Source organism: Panthera uncia, chromosome B1 (assembly GCF_023721935.1).
Source record: "Panthera uncia isolate 11264 chromosome B1, Puncia_PCG_1.0, whole genome shotgun sequence".
NCBI classification, from domain to species: Eukaryota; Metazoa; Chordata; class Mammalia; order Carnivora; family Felidae; genus Panthera; species Panthera uncia.
Window position 1 is genome coordinate 71,342,214 of NC_064811.1, and position 18,975 is coordinate 71,361,188.

The window sequence follows — 18,975 nt, forward strand, 5'->3', positions numbered from 1 at the left end:
TGGATGCAAGGTTCAATCCTACAAACTGAGTGAGATGATGACTTAAGTCAAAATCAAGAGTCAGATGCTTAACTGACTGAGCCACCCAGGCGCCCTGGATTTTTAATATATAGGACAGAGTAAATAAACTAATGGGAAACCTGAATTCAAGAGAAGTAAATCCAGAATTTGACCTGTATTGAAGTTTGAGAATATGAACTGTGCATTGGAAAAAATTGGCCTGGTTGTTTGACTTCATCCATTCAAGAACACATATTTCATTTTGAATATCTACTGTGTTCAAGTTAAAAAAGATGAAACAGCCAACACTGTGTCTTCAGGAATCCCAGAGTCTATTGATACGGGGCAAAAGAGATTTTCAGGGCTTATTACTGGTTAATCATAATCTAGGAAGACTGAAAGTTGGAGAAGCAAGAAAGGGAACTGATCAAGTCATCATTATATTTCTGGTGACTGATAGGCAGATGATAGTTACATTAAAAAAATTTTTTTTTAACGTTTATTTGTTTTCGAGAAACAGAGCAGGGGAGGGGCAGAGAGAGAGAGGGAGACACAGAATCTGAAGCAGGTTCCAGGCTCTGAGCTGTCAGCACAGAACCCGAGCAGAGCTCGAACTCGAACTCACTGACCTCGAGATCATGGCCTGAGCTGAAGTCGAATGCTTAACTGCCTAAGCCACCCAGGAGCCCCTTTGATAGTTACATTTGAAGGAGAAGCTCTGTCTCCCACCAGAATCTATCTGTACAGTATCTTAGCTCAGTAAGCATTAATTAATTAATGCTCAGGTAGCATTAATTTTTTGATATGTTTTTTCAGACTCTGATATTGTCAACTCCATTAGATAACATCTAAGAACATTTCTTGAAAAATGTGCTCTGGATATTCAGTTAATGGAAGAAGAAGCAGACTCTTTCAAGATACTGTGCTGTAATTTCAGATGTGTAAATTATTTAGGATTTTCAGGCACATGAACAGAGTGGGTGGGCCAGAGAGAAAACATTAATTTTAGGTTTTATTTTCCCAGATGTAGAATGTTTCTGGTTTTCATGTGCCTATATTATGAGTTTTTGAAAATAAGTATTTCTTGAATTTGATTGTAATATATTCAGGTGTCTTCATTCTACCTGTCTCTGTCCATTTGGGCTGCTATAACAAAAATACCAAAAATTGGCTGGCTTAAACAGAAGAAATTTACTTCCCCCAGCCTGGAGCCTGGAAGTCCCAATTTAAGGTGCCAGCAGTTTCAGTGTCTGTTGAGGGGCAAGAGAAGTCTCTGGAATTCCTCTCTCTCTTTTTTTAAAGATTTTATTTTCAAGTAATTGCTATACCCAGTGTGGGACTCAAATTCACAACCCTGAAGATCAAGGGTTGTATGCTCCACTGACTGAGCCAGCTATTCGCCCCTGGAATCTCTCTTCTAAAAGGGCATTAATCCCATTCTTGAAGGCTCCATCCTCATGATCTCACCTAATCTTAACCACCTCACAAAGGTCCACCTCCCAATACCGTCACATTGAGAGTTGTTAGGATTTCAACATGTGAAATTTGGGGGCAGGGGCACAACCATCGAAGAAGCCCACAGTCTAGTGATGTCAGTTTATTATTGGTAAATCACAATCTAGGAAGATGAGGTTTGGGGAAACAAGGACATAACCACTACCCTTTGACGTGGGAGGTAAGGAAGTAGAACTGTTACTGCTAAAGAGAAGATTCTTGTAGTTTTTCTGTCTCAGACATGTGGGATCTAGGAAGTTGAATGTAAGAGACTGGTAGTATGGATAACATATATAATACCCTTAGTTAATGTCTCCTTCACTTTAAACTTAATAAGGCAACATTTTGTTTATGTCAAGGTGGTGAGCTTTTTGCGTGGGGACAGAACTTACACGGCCAACTTGGAATTGGAAGTCAGTTTGCCTCAATCGCCATACCACAGATTGTGGAGAACCTGTCAGGAATTCCCTTGGTTCAGATTTCTGCGGGAAAAGCCCACAGCATGGCCTTATCCATGTCTGGAAACATCTACTCCTGGGGAAGAAATGATTTTGGACAACTAGGCCTGGGCCACACTGACGGTATGGAAACATTTTCAAATTCATATTATCAGTAAATATATTTGTTAAGTAAGAGATGAAGTTAACACAGTCCTCCCTGTCAAAATGGTTCAGATCTTCACTTTCATTGGTGCTGTTCTTCCCAGTTAGGTTTGGCTTCAGGGCAGAGTCAGTCTAAGAGATATGCATAGTGTGGAAGTTGTTGCTGCAGTTGAGGCATGTGTCAGGGTTGTGTGGGCTGAGGGAAAGAGCATTGGACTGTGTTCAGAATATCCAGGCTCTGCTTCTCACTTCGCAGTTAATGAATAGCAGGGCCTTGCTAAGTCCCTTAACGTTTTTGTAGGTGTTATTTTCTTTCTCTGTAAAGTGACGCATTTGGATGAAATGACCTCTGATGTACCTATGCACCTGAATGTCTGTTAATATAATTATATCCATGTTAGGACAAAAGGATACTAAAGATTTACCTAAACTCACATATTCTAATCTTATTCTGTAAGGCATTATATCTGTATATGCAGATACGGAAAAAACATAATTCTCATCCTTGAACTACTTCCACAAAGCAGATGTCAAACTGATGATCCAAAATACTCTTGTTGGGGTTTTCAGGTGTGTCAAACTGCTGTGTTACTAGCCGTGGTAATACACATCATATCCCCTGGCTTAGTGACCACACACTGCATCTTTCCCCAACGTGGTCCCATGTTAATTACTCAGGAGAAACCATAAGTCAATGTTAGAAAACTATTCAAAGGATGGAAAGGGATAAAGAGCAGTTAAACTGTTTTTGCTCAATCTCAAAGTGCCATGATAAGGAAATTGTGAAAGAAAGAAGAGGTGGTGTGAGGCAAGGACACTAGTAGAGAATTTAAAAGGAAGAAAGAACCTTTATGCTCATTGAAAGGGTACTTTTAGATTTGAATTGGAAATCCCAGATATGCTGCAATTAAAGTTAATCAAGTTAGGTTCAAAGGAGAAGAGTGGGCTCTGGGAAGTGGCTTGACACTTTCACAGGTGAGTTCTCCCATGTGTGGCCCTTTGACCACTGCCTCACCCCCATTTTTAGCCCTAAATAATATACCACCATAGAGGCCTTTCTTCTTAGAAGGTGCTGGGAATTGTTACTGCCAGCTGAGAGATAGTCCAGGTATTACTAGCAACATGGAACTCCAGTGTCCAAGTCAGCATTTTCTTTTGATCACTTCAACTGTTCTTTTCCCTGCATAGGTAAAGATTTTCCTTCCCTTATTGAAGCACTGGACAATCAGAAAGTTGAATTTCTTGCTTGTGGTGGCTCTCACACTGCCCTGCTCACAAAGGTGTGTGTATCCTTGTTTCTTCCACGGAAGAGCCTTGTAGTGGGGGAAGCACTAGAACACCTAGGTGGGGGCACTTAGTGTCTCCCTGGGAAGAGGGGTCACTTTCCACATACTGGATTGTCCTCCTGATAATTTGGGAGCTTTGCTTTAACAGTCCTTCTATGAATTATTCACGGATGCAAAAGCATCTGTGAATATTACTTCTGTGTTGTATTTCTCTAGAATCTGATAAGAAGTTTCCTTTCCTTAGGATGGGCTGGTATTTACTTTTGGTGCTGGAAAACATGGGCAACTTGGTCACAATTCAACACAGAACGAGTTAAGACCCCGTTTGGTGACTGAGCTTGCTGGGAATAGAGTAACCCAGTTAGCATGTGGAAGGTAAGTTGTAAAATGTCTGCGAAATTTGATAAAATCAATATGATATATTTAGGTAGGTAGTTTGATAAAATTTCCATCAGTTTTTTTGATTGAAATAAAAGTATTAAACATTTTCAGGGGCATCTGGGTGGCTCAGTCGGTTAAGTATCTGACTTCAGCTCAGATCATGATCTCATGGTTCGTGGGTCCAAGCCCCATGTCAGGCTCTGTGCTGACAGCTCAGAGCCTAGAGCCTGCTTCAGATTCTGTGTCTCCCTCTCTCTCTGCCCTCCCCAACTTGTTTCTCTCTCTGTCTCTTAAAAATGAATAAATGTTAAAATAAAAAATTAAAAAAAACATTTTCAAATGGGTAAAGATGCTTAATTTACATTATTAGATAAAAATAATCTTTATTTTAGTATGTGTATTTATTTTCATTGATTTTTATAAGATTATTTATTTATTTTGAGAGAGACTGCATACAGCAGAGGGGCAGAGAGAGAGAGAGAGAGAGAATCCCAAGCAGGTTCCATGCCGCCAGCGCAGTCTGACTTGGGGCTCAAACCCACGAACCATGAGATCATGACCTTAGCCAAAATCAAGAGTTGGATGCATAACAGACTGAGCCACATAGGTGCCCCAATTTTTTTTTTTTTAATGAGAACATGTATTCACTTTTTGTTGCCCCTTTAGTGCAATATCATTGTAACTGTTCAAATGCACTTTCACCTAAAAAAAAAAAAAAAAAGTCATTTTATTTGGGGGAAAAATAAATGTGAATCATAAAGGATTGTTCATTGTTCTTTTAACTCCTCGTGGACCAACAATATACTGAGTTACTATAATTCTTTGAGAGTGGTCATTGAGGATAGGACAAAGTCAGTTGGTTTGAGTAGAATATTCTAACAAGTTTGATTTTCACAGCTTCTTTTTTTTTTTTTTTTCTTTTTGAACAAAAGTAGAAAAACTTGCTCAGGCTCTTTTGTTTACATAATTATTTCTTGATTTGGGGTTGTGGTAAAGTTAAATATTTTCATCCAGATGCACTTACTCTTCTTTGGGGCAATTTTTTCTCATTAAACATAAGCAAATTCAGGTTCTATCTGAATGTTGGGTTCATTTGTTTGTTTACCAAAACCTTTTCTGTAAAAAACTGGTGTATGTATTTTCAATCTATATACCTAATTCTTTTATGATCCTGGAGTAAAATTACATAAATGGATATTAAAGTAGACCAGATTATTGGGATGATATGATTCTCTGCATTCAATCTGTCTGCATTAAGCAAGGGAACATTATCACCACTCTGGATTTTTCATAACACACATTTAAGTAGCATGTGTTACAAGAGGAGTTGTCACGTTAGAGATACCTTAATAAAAACCAGAGCAGTTCTACTAACACAGAATTCACTGGAAACACTCTCAGAACTGAATGTTGTTAAACTCATTTATATTTATTATAAGAAGTGGATACAAATTAGAACCAAAGGAAGTGGTGTATAGGACAGAGTCTAGGGGGAGTTCAAATGAGCTTCCTCTGTCCACTTCCCTTGGAGCCATAAACGGAATGATATTACCTCCTCCCAGCCGGATACATGACAAGGTGTAGAGTTTTGCTGACCAGGGAAGTTCACCCAAGTCCAGAGTTGTTATTGGGGTTTCATTGCTTAGTCATGGTTGATTGAATCATTACTTACAGGGTTGAACTCAACTTCCAGCCTCTCCTTCCAAGCAGGTTAGGCTTCCATGCAGTCAGAGGGGTCCTCTAAGAGCCACCTGCTGGGTAAACTGTTAGGTGTGATCTCAGGATCCTGCCATGAATAACAGAGATACTTCTATTACCTGGGAAATTCTTATGGCTTAGAGATTTCCTCCCAGGAACTGAGGACAAAGGCCAAATTCTTTACTTACACATTCTAGAGTGGAAAGGACCATGGAGCAGATTAGTATCATTGTGGTAAAGATCTTTGGGAAATAGGGAGCTCAGAAAGGATCACCTAATTCCATCTTCTAGGATGGGGAGAGGAGGGAGTCAAGAGATGGCTTCCAAGGGTGGTGACTCTCAAACCAAGGCATGAAAAAGGAGTAGAAGCAAGGGGTGCTTCTTGTTCCTGACAAAGGGAACATCATTTGCCAAAGCACAGCAATCATGGCCTTGGAATCGTTCGGGATTCCAAAATCATTTTAGCCACACATCAATGCTATCTTAGTTTCCAGATGGCTAATTTCATCTGATGAGAGTTGATTAACTAGTTTCACTCACTGGGTAGCCTAATTTCAGCAGTTTACTGTGTTGCTGTGTAATCTCTTCATTGTAGGTGACTGATAATTGACCATATGTATTTTTTATTTAATAGGCAGCACACACTTGCCTATGTTTCTGATTTGGGGAAGGTCTTTTCTTTTGGTTCTGGAAAAGAAGGACAACTGGGAAACGGTGGAACACATAATCAGCTGATACCACTTCCCATGAAATTGCCATCAAATGAAGAACTCACATTTGGTAAATTTTGTTAGGAGCACAGGATTTGACACTTTATAAATACCTTTGTCGAGAAATTGATTTTTCTAAGTATGTAATGTGGCAAGGAAAGAAATGTATAGCTATGAAGGGAGCTTCTCTAAACATTGGTTTCATGTTTTTACTTGTAAACAGGTTAAAATATTCAGTATAATTAAGTCAAAATAACCATTAGTCTTCAGATTAAGTCTTATCCCTTCAGATTAATATTAATGTGAATGTAAAATGATAGAACATGAAATAGGTTATATGGATTCAGAGACCTCTGCAGCCTCCGATTGTCATTTGCAGCAGACCTATTAATTTCACAGTGATTGGTTTTCTTATCTGGTAACACTGACTCTCAATCCTGTCAAGCCCTGAGAATGATGAGCAGCTGATTTATGCCAGGCACTCTAACTGCTTACCCCTTACTTGTGGTATGTCACCCATCCAACAGTTCTGGGAGATTTGTGCTCTCAGTCTCATTTTACTGGAGGTACAGAGACTTGGAGGGCAAAGGGTTAGACAGTTCTCAAGGCCTGTCAGTGGTTTGGCCAGATTTGAATGGTGGCTTAAGCCACAGAGCTCTGAAACCTTCTACCATAGAAGTGCCTCAAGAATGCTTATTTGCTTCTGAAACCTTAGTGGTGACCTAAAGTACCAGTATTCTCATAAGTTCTTCGGGAAAATGAACAGTAGGGTTATTTCCTTAAGCAGTTCATGTATTTGATTTTTACAACCATTTAGACTTTTGAAGTACTTATTTACATTCTTTAATAGTTCTTGGTTATATCTGGAGTTGTAGAATATGGTTTTTAGTAATGAGAGCTAAATTAAAACAGGACTCAGTTAACCAAATAGTGGTTTGACTGTATTTTATACCTAAGCATTTACATTAAATATGGATGTCAAAGCTGATGGTCACCTGTCAACCTTGCAGGTCACCTTTGTTTGCCAGCTAGACTTTACTCTGAAGAAAATGTATATTACTGCTTCATGGAGCTTCATGGATGGGAAATGTGTTGAGTCTTTGTCTATCAAAAAGATAAAAGAACTAAGTTTAAGAAGAATCTGAAATGATTTAAATAGAGTGTGCATGTTTGTGCCAATGACTTTCTGCACTCTTACTTTCTGTACTCTTACTTTCTGTGTCTCCCTTTTAGAAAGCCGTGCCTCAGAAAAGGAGTTAATAATGATTGCTGGAGGGAATCAAAGCATTTTGCTCTGGATGGGAAAAAAGGTAAAAGTGGATCTCTAGATGTTCTAGAACTTGGTTTTTAAAGCAAAACAAAGGGTTTTACCAAGTGTGGTGAATTCCAAAATCATCTAGTTCCTAGTCTGACTTTTGGAGAATAAACATTATTGATCCTTTACTGTCTGAACTACATAAGTATTGACTCCCAGAAATCAGCAGATTTGTCTCTGGTAAATGTCAAATCAGATTTCCTTAGATCTTTCCTTTGCCCTGCCAATGGCATTTGGTCAGTATCCTAGCAAGCTAACAGGTTGACATTCTGAAATTTTTTTTTATTATTATGTTGATTTATTTTGAGGGGGGGGTGGGAGGGGCAGAGAAAGAGGGAGACACAGAATCCGAAGCAAGGCTCCAGGCTCTGAGCTGTCCACACAGAGCCCCATGCGGAACTCGAACCCATGAGTGTGAGATCATGACCTGAGTTGAAGTCGGCCGCTCAACCGACTGAGCCACCCAGGTGCCCCCCCCCTTTTTTTTTATCATTACTATGTTTATTTTGAGAGAGAGAGAGGGAGAGTGAGATGGAGTGAGACAGGTTGACATTCTAAAATGATATTCCCAGCCAGTACTGAAAAAGACCGGAGGTTCATAGGCCTGTGAATAGTCAGCTCATAACCTCCCCACCCTATGTTGCTGAGGCAATCCGAGTTCCTCCTTTCTACACAGTCCTTTCAGCCTCCCCTTAAGGCTGTGTGATGCTCATTTTAATCCAGTTATACCTTACAAAGTGCTACGTGTTAGAGCACTCAGAAGTTTACTTCAGAGTTAAGCCCCTTGGACAAGATGTTGGCAACCAGCCAAATGATGTTACGTCTTGGTTAGAATCTCACTTTATGATTTCCTGGAGCTATGTTAATCCATATTTAAAAATCAGTATCGGGGCGCCTGGGTGGCTCAGTCGGTTAAGTGTCCGACTTCAGCTCAGGTCACGATCTCGAGGTCCGTGAGTTCGAGCCCCGCGTCGGGCGCTGGGCTGATGGCTCAGAGCCTGGAGCCTGCTTCGGATTCTGTGTCTCCTCTCTCTCTGCCCCTCCCCCATTCATGCTCTGTCTCTCTCTGTCTCAAAAATAAATAAACGTTAAAAAAAAATTAAAAAAAAAATCAGTATTACCCTGTATCCTTAGAATGTGCCTAAAAGGTGGATACCTGTTTCTGTTGTGTCTAAATTGCTGTGTTTTACTTGTTTGTTTACAGAATTCCTATGTTAATCTGAGGAGGAAAATTCCTACATTGAACGAAGGAACTGTAAAGAGATGGATTGCTGATGTGGGGACTAAACAGTGGCAGAATACAAAAAAGTACATATCATGTGTCTTTCTGCTCATTTAGTTCTCTAAAGTCGTGTTTCCTGACTGGTTCTAAACAATACAGAGATGTGAGGTTTTATGGTCTTCAGAGAAACAGGACCAATATATAGGGTGTGTGTGTGTGTGTGTGTGTGTGTGTGTGTGTAGAGACAGACTTATTTATTTTTTAAATGTTTCTTTTATTTATTTTGAGAGAGAGAAAGTGTGTGAGTAGTGGAGGGGCAGAGAGAGAGAATCCCAAGCAGACTCTGCAGAGCTCACGGGGCTCAATCCCATGAACCTATGATACCATGACCTGAGCCGAAATCAAGAGTCAGATGCTTAACTGAGTCACCGAGACACCCCATGAGACAGAGACTTATTTTTAAGGAGTTGGCTTATGTGATTGTAGGAACTGAAAGTGCAGAATAATAATGCAGGCCAGCAGGCTGGAGACCCAGAGAAGGGTTAATATTGCAGCTTGAGTCCTAAGGCATTCTGGAAGCAGAATTCTCTATGCCTGGGAACCTTTTTCTCTTAAGTCCTTCAATGAATGGGTGAGGCACACCCACAGTATGGAGGGTGATCTGCTTTACTCAAAGTCTATTGATTTAAATGGTAATCTCCTCTCAAAAATACCTTCGCAGGGTGCCTGGGTGGCTCAGTTGGTTAAGAGTCTGACTTCAGCGTAGGTCATGATCTCTCTGTTCACGAGTTTGAGCCCTGTGTTGGGCTCTGTGCTGGCAGCTCAGAGCCTGGAGCCTGTTTCAGATTGCTGTGTCTCTCTCTCTCCCTGCCCCTCCCCTGCTCATGCTCTTATCTCTCTCAAAAATAAAAAATAAACATTTTTTAAAAATGTAAAAAATACCTTCACAGCAACATCTAGATTGGTGTTTGACCAGATATTTGGGTTCCGTGGCCTAGCCAGGTTGACACATAAAATTGGACATCACAACTAACCTGTAAGCTCCATGGGGGCAGCTTTCTTTATTGCAAGTCTTTGTACCTTTGATATGTTTGCATATATTGTGACTCTTCTGAGCAGGAAACACAGTTTGTCTATATAATTTCTCAACCCTGTTTGACTTTAGAACCACTTGTTGGTGGACTTCTATTCACAGCTGAACAGTGTGGGCAGTCTTGATCAAAACAGTGCAGCTCCTTCCATCTGTAAAGATTATACTCATTTTTATAAACCTTTCCTTTTAGAGATATTTTTACGTTTAGGTAATGGTTTCCTAATTCTGAAAAGTAGTTGTATGAAATAGTTTCATCATAATGGGCATAGATGACCAAGAACGCTGCTGGTGACTCCACTTACTGTGGTAAGCACCGAGCAATGTATGGAATTGCCAAGTCACTGTGTTATACACCTGAAACTGATACATTATATGTCAACCAAACTTCAATAATTAAAAAACAAAACAAAAAACTTGTGCTGTTGCTTCCAAGATGCAACTTGGGTGTTTCCCCCCACCCCCATCCTTCCATTTAATATCTGGTAATTTTTTTTTCTACTTAAGTGGAACAAAAATAAATAGGGCTTGGAAAGCTGAGTGGGATGGGAATATTTCATTTATTCAAGGAAATACCCTAGATCAATCCATTTCATCTTTCCCTGCGGCTTCTGTGAGTACGTTATCTTTTTATTACTCATCTTTGCCACTGAAATTTTAAGATTGGAAGAATGGAAGAGACTTCTAGATGCCCAAGGCAAAGCGTACGCAAACAAATCCAAGACAGAGAAGTTTCAAGGACTGTTATGAGATGTTTTATTTATCATATCTCATGCTTAAGGAGGCATACACTATAATTTGTTTTAACCACCATCTTATTCCTAATACAGGGAAATCAGAGAGATATTTTCATCTCCTGCTTGTCTGACTGGAAGTTTTTCAAGGGAAAGGTAATATAATATTTATATATATATGTATGTATAATGTTTAAGATTCTGTTAAAAATAGTGTGTCCAGCATCATGACTGTAGTTAATACCATATTGTATACTTGAAAGTTGCTGAGAGTAGATCTTAAAAGTTCTTATAAGAAAAAAAAATCTTAACTATAAGTGCTGTTGGATGTTAACTAGACTCAACGTGGTAATTATTTCACAATATATACATAGATCGATGTGTTATGTTGTATGCACCTGGAACTAATATGTTATATGTCAGTTTTGTTTCAATAAAAAAAAAATGAGGGGCGCCTGGGTGGCGCAGTCGGTTAAGCGTCCGACTTCAGCCAGGTCACGATCTCGCGGTCCGTGAGTTCGAGCCCCGCGTCAGGCTCTGGGCTGATGGCTCGGAGCCTGGAGCCTGTTTCCGATTCTGTGTCTCCCTCTCTCTCTGCCCCTCCCCCGTTCATGCTCTGTCTCTCTCTCTCCCAAAAAAAAAAAAAAAAAAAATGAAAGATTATAAAGAAAATGGCTTGAGGGTAAAATAGTTTGGTGTTTTTATCTCTTTTTAAAAATTACTTTTTTTTTTAAAGTAGGCTTCATGCCCAGCATGGAGCCCAGTGCACTGAACTCACAACCCTGAGATCAAGACCTGAGCTGAGATGAAGAGTTGGACGTTTAACTGATTGAGCCACCCGGACACCCCTAAAAATTACTTTTTTTAACAAAAGCATATATATGAACACTGTAGAAAATGTCAAAAATAAAGACCTGTGACTGAAACAAATGAAAATTGGGGTGCCTGGCTGATTCAGTCAATAGAGCATGTGACTTTTGATCTCAGGTTGTGAGTTCAAGCCTCAAGTTTAGTGTAGAGATTATTTAAAAATAAAATCTTTTTAAAAAAAAAGAAAAAATGAAAATCACCCATAATCCACTTAAAAGGAACAGCATTTGTTTATATATCTTTTTTCTGTGCAAATTTATTCTTTCACTAAAAATGTGATTATGTTGTTTATATATTACTTTTTTTGTTGTTGAGAGAAATCGCAAGCAAGGGAGGGGCAGAGAGCCAGGGAGACAGAATCCCAAACAGGCTCCATGCTGTCAACACATAGCCTGATGTGGGGCTCGAACTCAAATTGTGGGATCATGACCTAAGCCGAGACCAAGAGTCAGACACTTAACCAACTGAGCCACCTAGGTGCTCCTGTATATTGTGGGTAATAAGCTTAGGAATCCCCTGGGCTTACACCAATGGGTTAACAAGGCATAAAGAAGTACAAAGCCATAGGATGCTCACACCTGAGTTTGGGTAAACAAGATTAGAACCCCAGGATAGAGCAGGGGGTGAGAACCCCAGGATAGAGCAGGGGGTGCAAAGGCACCCAGAATAGAGAGGGGTGCAAAGGCCCCCAATACAAATGTATATGAGGTAAGCAGAATTAGGCATTCAGGGCAACAGTGCCCCCCAATTTAGTACTACAGCAGAAAGCTGCTTTCATAGGAGGAAAGGACCAAGTTAAGTAAACAGGTAAATAGGGCTATAGACCACTGCACTGTGGGTGACGCTGCCCAGAGTGGAGCTGATTAGCAAAAAAAAAAAAAAAAAAAAAAAAAAAAAAAAAAAGGTGCCTTGTTAACCCTGAGGTTATTTGCCCTATTTGTCTTATCCCCTAGGCTAGCTAAGATTAACAGACATGGCGCCTTCTGTCTGCCGTTAACATCTGCTCATCTGCCTGGCGCCAGGATTTTGTTTTATATTGACCCAAACACCACATATCTTCAAAACTCCCTTTGCCTCATGCCCGTGAGTTAATGTTCACAGATTCATTGTCTCTTTGTGCATGCCCATCACATTTGTAAGCCTTCTGATCTTAATAAATACAGGGCAAGGACCCTTATTTGGGGTCTTGTCTTTTCCCAGACATTAGTCATCTCTTCCTTTAATCCTCATCCCGCTCTCTTGGTGGCCAAGAGAGAACTTCAGACTTAGAGTCTATGACAGTATATTACTTTATATTTAATATATTTGTCCGTTTTCTATTTATTAATAAGTTCATGTCATTCAATATTTTTCTTAAACATGATTGTGATGGTATTCCATGGGAAGGACATAACCTTAATTTATTTAGCCATTACCTTACTGCAAGATCGTAAGTTTTCTTTGAAGTTTTGAATATTATGAAAGAATGACTTCGCACATCTTTCCCTAAATGTTTATATAATATTTATCTGAAAAATGTTATTGATTTTCAGACAGCAAATACATGTATTATTTTATAAAGAATGTGTCTATGTCCAAGACACTGAGCATATTTAGTTAATAAATGTAATTCACAAGTTAAGATACTTAAACATTTCATTAGTAATTTTCTGTTGCAACACTAAGAATTTACTGCTCTGAAGTAAATTTTTTAAACCCAACTTTCAGTTCATTTGGGAGAAATGGTCATTTTTTTCAGAAATGGGAAAAACCTTTAACTTGTTTTAAGTAAATATTTAGGGTAAGACAATATCTGAGTTAAACTTGGATAGTATACATATATATATACATACATATATACACATATATATATATATGTATGTATGTATATATATATAGTTAATTCGGTCTTGATATTTTTTGGCGTTTTAGAAATAATCATAAGTTGTCAACTGCATTTTCAATTGTATTTGTATTTAGCCAAATTACATTTATTGTAAAGCTGAGGGAAATACTAATTTTATTGAAATGAAAAAAGGTTCAGAAGAAACTTCATCTAAATTAATAACCTGATAAAATATTTTATTTTGAAGAGTGCTGCTTCACTTACTTATCCATTGATTTTTCCTTCTACAGAAGAGCTGCAGAAATGATGCCTGTTCACTTGGACTTAAATAAAGCAAGAAATGCTTTTAAGGAGTTAACTCAGAAGGACTGGATTGCTAACACGGTGGTATTCCTTAGATTGTTATTTAGGAAAAGAAACTACACTAAATCATTTTTTATAAGAACTCAAAATTTCAGAAAAAAATACCTTGTTTTGAGAGTCTCTGAGAGCCTGTAGCATAGTAAGATGAGATGAAACTCACGTGGTATCCAGGAGTTGGCCCCCTGGGGGCACAATGTTCGCTATCATAGTTACACAGATTACAAATAGTCTGAATGGTTCATCTGTATACACACACACACACAGACACACACACACACACACGTATGCATAGATGCACATCCTCTCTAGAGGGAGTTTTGTCACCTCCTGGCTGTAAGGAAGATGATTAAAGGATGTGTTGAGATTGGTACACTACCATACAAACAGCGTGTTCTTTGCAATGGTCTTGAACGTAAGTATAGAAATGAGAACACTTGTTTTTGGTGTGAACATCCCCCTTACCAGGGACTGCGTGGATTCTTTTTCTCTGTGTTTTTCTATAGGTTCTAGAATGTTGTTACCCTTTTAGGGATTGTCACTTCTTTGTTTCAGTATTGTTAAGTCTTTAGGTTTTCCACTTGCAGATGCTCCAAACATGTTTCCTTTATTAATTTAGCTTTTCTTAAGCAGCCTTTATTAATTTATTTCTCTCTTCCCTTATACTGGTTGATCTAGGGGTAGTACTGTCTATGTTCGCTCAGTCTGTTTCTTTTTGGGTCTCACTCTGGTTCCTTCTTTCGCCCTCTCTTTCACTTCTCTCTCCCTAGGCCCCTCTGTCTTCCCCCCTCCATCTCCCCGCTCCTCTCTTTCCTCCTCTCCCTTTCTTCCTTCCTGTCTTTCCTATCCCTCCTCTCCTCTTTCCTTTTCCCTCTCTCCCATTCCCTTCTATTTCTCTCTCTCTTCCTTTCCCCCTCCCTGTCTTCCCCTCTCCCTCTTATTTGCTCTTGGCCTCTGTTTTTGTACCTTCGATTCTTTTTCCCTTTCAGTCTCCCTGACATCTCTCCCTCCTTCCTCTCTGCTGCCTTGCATGCTCTCTTACTCTGCCATGACCAACATTCTGTATCTGAGCCACAGGGTCTCTTTACACACGCTTCTTTCTCTCAAGGGAAGATGAAAGTTTAATTCTGTTAACTTTGGCAGAACCACAGCCCTATTGGGGGTCTGAGGAAAATGGATCCCTAATAATGCACCTTTATCAGGACTCTGCAGCATTTAGTGGAAAGAGCACCATTTCTGCATCTGTGGAGAGATGAGTTTGGGCCAGTTCCTCACTAAAGCTAATTATACCTTTGATTGTGCCAGAACAATATTGTATGATATGCTGTCAACATAATCATAGAGCAGTCTTCCATTATTTCAGACCAGATAGTTGGATCATAAGACCTATAATGTTTCTTTCTATTTTGAGATTTCTGTGACATGGATACACAGATTTTTGCAATTCATTTATTAATTCAGGAAATACTTGAATAGTTGCTATGTGTAGGGCACTGTGGTGAGGACTCCTGATGAAAATGAAAGATCCATACTGCCTGTCTTTAAAATGGTTAGTGGGACCCACGACACGAACATGCAGATGTTAGTGGGAAGGCTGGGTGTGTTTTCCACTCCACTGTCTTCCCTGATGTCTCACTTAGAACCTAGTAGATGTATAATAAATATTTTTAGATGAATGAATTCAGTCATCACTAGGGCCATGGATGTTCACCTCTACTTAGACTACTCAAACAAGGTCCCCAGAATAAGTACAAATTTACCAGGTGCCTACCTCAGGAATAGCATTCCTGGCAGTCAGGGAAGTGTACACTGAGGCCCAGTGTGTGAAACAATACAACTGACCCGAGAATATCACAGTAGTTCTGCAGGGTTGGGAGAAGGTTGTGAGGCTTGAGGATATGACAGATAATGAACAAAGAGGTAAGAGGGGTGTGTGTTACCAAGATTGTTTATAAAATAGGTATGTGCCCTCTAAGTACTGAACCATGTAGTATGAGTCTGGCTTAATGGGTTTTTTGTTTGTTTTGTTTTTTGATTTTTGGGGTTTTTTGGTAATGTTTATTTTTGAGAGAGAGAGACAGAGCATGAGCAGGGTGGGGCAGAGAGAGAGACACAGAATCTGAAGCAGACTCCAGGCTCTGAACACTGTGGTCAGCAAAGAGCCCAAAGCAGGGCTCGAACTCACAAACCATGATGAGATCCTGATCTGAGCTGAGGTTGGATGCTCAACTGATGAGCCACCCAGGCACCCCTGGCATAGTGTTTTGATATAAAAATACACTTGATCTTAGCCAAAAGGCCGAGAAGCGATGTTTTGATATAAAAATAGATAATTACAAGAATTTATATATTTAGAGATACCATTTAGCTAATATCATAATTGAATGATTAAGAGTTTGGGCTTTGGAGTCAGAAAGATCCAGAAGAGATTCCCACTTAGCTCTGTGACCTTGAGCAAATAACAGATTTCTTGCCTGTAAAATAGGGTCAATAATATCATGTATGTTCTAGAAAAAAATAAGGATTAAGTGACATAATTAACATATGTAAGTCACTCAGCATAACATCTGACAAATAAGTACTCCGTAAATACTAGCATAGCTTTTGAGTGGGTTTTGAAACAAATTATTTCTGTTACCTGATACACATCACATAAACATTCAGAATTGCATTTGAATTTTTGCTGAACTGAATTGGGGAAGTGGTAAGGATGTCAGAAGGGCTAGAAACTAGAGTTTGTAGTGGAGGGAGTTCGTGATGAGACAGGTAGTCAATATGAGAAGATAGTTGGAAACCATGTTGGTTTTTGTTGTTGGGATTATTGCTTTTTGTTTAGGGTTTCTATTTTTGTTTTTCTTTGGTGTTCTTAAACATTCTTTTTCTTAAAAAAAATGAGGGGGCAGAATGTAGTATTTATTATTGGGAGGGCTGCCTGTTCTGAATTCCTTGTTTATCTAGTATTCCTTGTTGATCTAGTGTAATTCTTACACACGTGATTTCTTCTTGACCTCCTTCATGTTTCATAGCAATAGAGTGGGGATAATGCTCATCACCTACCTTGGGTATCTGGGAGGCTAGGTGAGATGGGATGTAAATGTGGATTTTAGGACTGAATGATCATTCCAGTTGGAATGAAACTCCAGGTTCTAGATTTTCTTTTATTACAAGTTGCATCCTGCTATGTTTTGAGTGTCTTTTTCCTAATACTTTTTGACCGCAGATAACTACATGTCTCAAGGATAATCTGCTCAAAAATCTTCCGTTTCATTCTCCACACCAAGAAGCTTTAGAAATTTTCTTCCTTCTTCCTGAGTGTCCCATGATGCATGATTATAACAACTGGGAGAGCCTGGTGGTTCCGTTTGCAGAGGCTGTTTGTGCCATGAGTAACCAGTCTTTAGGGGTTCTGGGTAAGACTGAAGATTTCACGTTTGAAAATACTTTCACCATCCTTTCCATGGAAACACATGCCTGCTAAAGTTATAGCCAAACTTAGATACTTGTAAATATGTTTATGGTTTTTAGTTCATACTGTTAGCATATTGTAAAGATGCTGTAGTAATTATTATAGTCATTCAAAATAGATTGTTTTAGTACCTTTTAAGAGTTTTGGTAATGGTACATGTGTGGTTTGGGCATGAGGTCCTTTGTCCCCAACTTTTCATTATGAAAAATTTCATACATACAAGTTGAAAGAATAGTGCAGTGAATACTCATATATCCTCTACCTCGGAGTCAACGACAGTTAATTTATTGCCATGTATGTTTCTCTCTTTATGTGAAGAATACATTTTATTTTTGCTGAGGTACTTGAAAGTAAGTTGGAGACATCATGACATTTTACCTATAATATTTCAGCATGCATCTCCTGAGAACATGAGATCCTACCTTACCCCATCATTATCACACCTAATAAAATTAGCCATAATTCCTTAATATCTAGGTCATATTCAAATTTCTGCACCTGTCCCAAAAGCATTTTACAGCCTTTGTTTTGAGTCTTAAGTCACTTGTCCTATTGAACACCCCACATCTAGATTTGTCTGATTATTTCTACCTTTTTCTGTATCTCCAGTACACTGGCTGTTAGATCTAGGGTCTTGGTTAGATTTAATGAGGTTTTTGAAACAAACAGTGCATTCAGCCCAAGGAAGTCCATTCTTATGTTTTATTAAACATAGGTAAGTAAGTGATAACAAGCTAGTTTTAAGTTTCTTGGATTTTTTTTACAATGCTGAGAGGTATGTGTGTTTCCTTAAAATAAGCTTCTTGGGCCAACAACGGGCTTGAACTCCTGCCCCTGTGATTGAGTCACATACTGTACCAATTGAGCCAGCCAGGCGCTCCTAGAGATGTTTTTTTGGTTGTTGTTGGTTTTTTTTAATTTTTTAAAAATGTTTTTGAGACAGAGAGCAAGTGGGGAGGGGCAGAGAGAGAGAGGGAGAGAGAATCCCAAGCATGCCCTGACACGGGGCACAATGTCATGGTTGGGGAATCGAGCCTCACATTGGGCTTTGCACTAGCAGCATAGAGCCTGCTTTGGATTATCTGTCTCCCTCTCTCTCTGCCCCTCCTCCATGTGTGATCTCTCTGAAAAATAAACATTAAAAAAAAAAAAAGATGTAAAAACTCATACTGGTTGTGAGAAAAGAGTTGTGTAATTGTGAATAATTCTTAAATCTGGTTTTAAGACAGCATGCTATTATATCTGGGCAAAAAAAAAAAAAATGACTAATCTTGTTGGGTTTTTTCCCCACGAATTAATTAGATCATGATTTTGTTACATTCGAGGGATTTTTTTTTCTAGGTTGTTAAATTCTTAAAATTTCATTGCACTTGTAGTTACTGAAAAGTATTACAAATGAGTTTTTGTAACTGATACGTACAACAGTGTTCCATCAGTTTGGGAAACTACTGACCACTTTTTTACCTGTAAGAATCCATGAGAAATTACATGCTAAAAAGTACTTACCTTTGTGTCCCTCAGAGGAGTACTGGGCATCTCTGCAGGAACCTGGTTTCAGCAGGCTGGTCCAGATGTTTAAAGGAGCCATCACTGCTCAACTGCATTACTGGACTGAAAGCTCTGAGGACAACTGTCATGTTAAGGCTCTCCTAGAAATGCTGAGAAAGCTGTACAGGGTAAGGGTTCTTTTAGACATTGACAGATTTTTATTTTGCAGTAAAAATTCCGTTGGTTTCAGCTGGCCTGAATCTTAAGCAGACTCCTGAAACATGGCGTTTATATTACTGTTTAAAATTTTGTTTTCTGTGAGTTAAGTCCTGCATATACAGGAGTGTATACACTTACCTATGTGCAATTTGAAGTAATAAAACAGATGTTAGTGTAACTGCTGCCCATGTTAAAAAAGAAAACATTTGGGGCGC

General features: G+C 39.0%; 1 protein-coding gene across 1 annotated transcript in view; it reads left to right on the forward strand.

The window, feature by feature from the left end:
• HERC5 (HECT and RLD domain containing E3 ubiquitin protein ligase 5) overlaps positions 1 to 18,975 on the forward strand; it is a 46,744-nt gene that overhangs the window by 4,853 nt on the left and 22,916 nt on the right. Inside the window, exons 4-13 of the mRNA XM_049630862.1 lie at positions 1,854 to 2,075; positions 3,285 to 3,376; positions 3,627 to 3,757; positions 6,096 to 6,241; positions 7,405 to 7,481; positions 8,691 to 8,794; positions 10,629 to 10,688; positions 13,518 to 13,611; positions 16,808 to 16,997; positions 18,575 to 18,729. Coding sequence (XP_049486819.1) covers positions 1,854 to 2,075; positions 3,285 to 3,376; positions 3,627 to 3,757; positions 6,096 to 6,241; positions 7,405 to 7,481; positions 8,691 to 8,794; positions 10,629 to 10,688; positions 13,518 to 13,611; positions 16,808 to 16,997; positions 18,575 to 18,729 — 1,271 coding nt within the window. The remainder of the gene's footprint in view (positions 1 to 1,853; positions 2,076 to 3,284; positions 3,377 to 3,626; positions 3,758 to 6,095; positions 6,242 to 7,404; positions 7,482 to 8,690; positions 8,795 to 10,628; positions 10,689 to 13,517; positions 13,612 to 16,807; positions 16,998 to 18,574; positions 18,730 to 18,975) is intronic.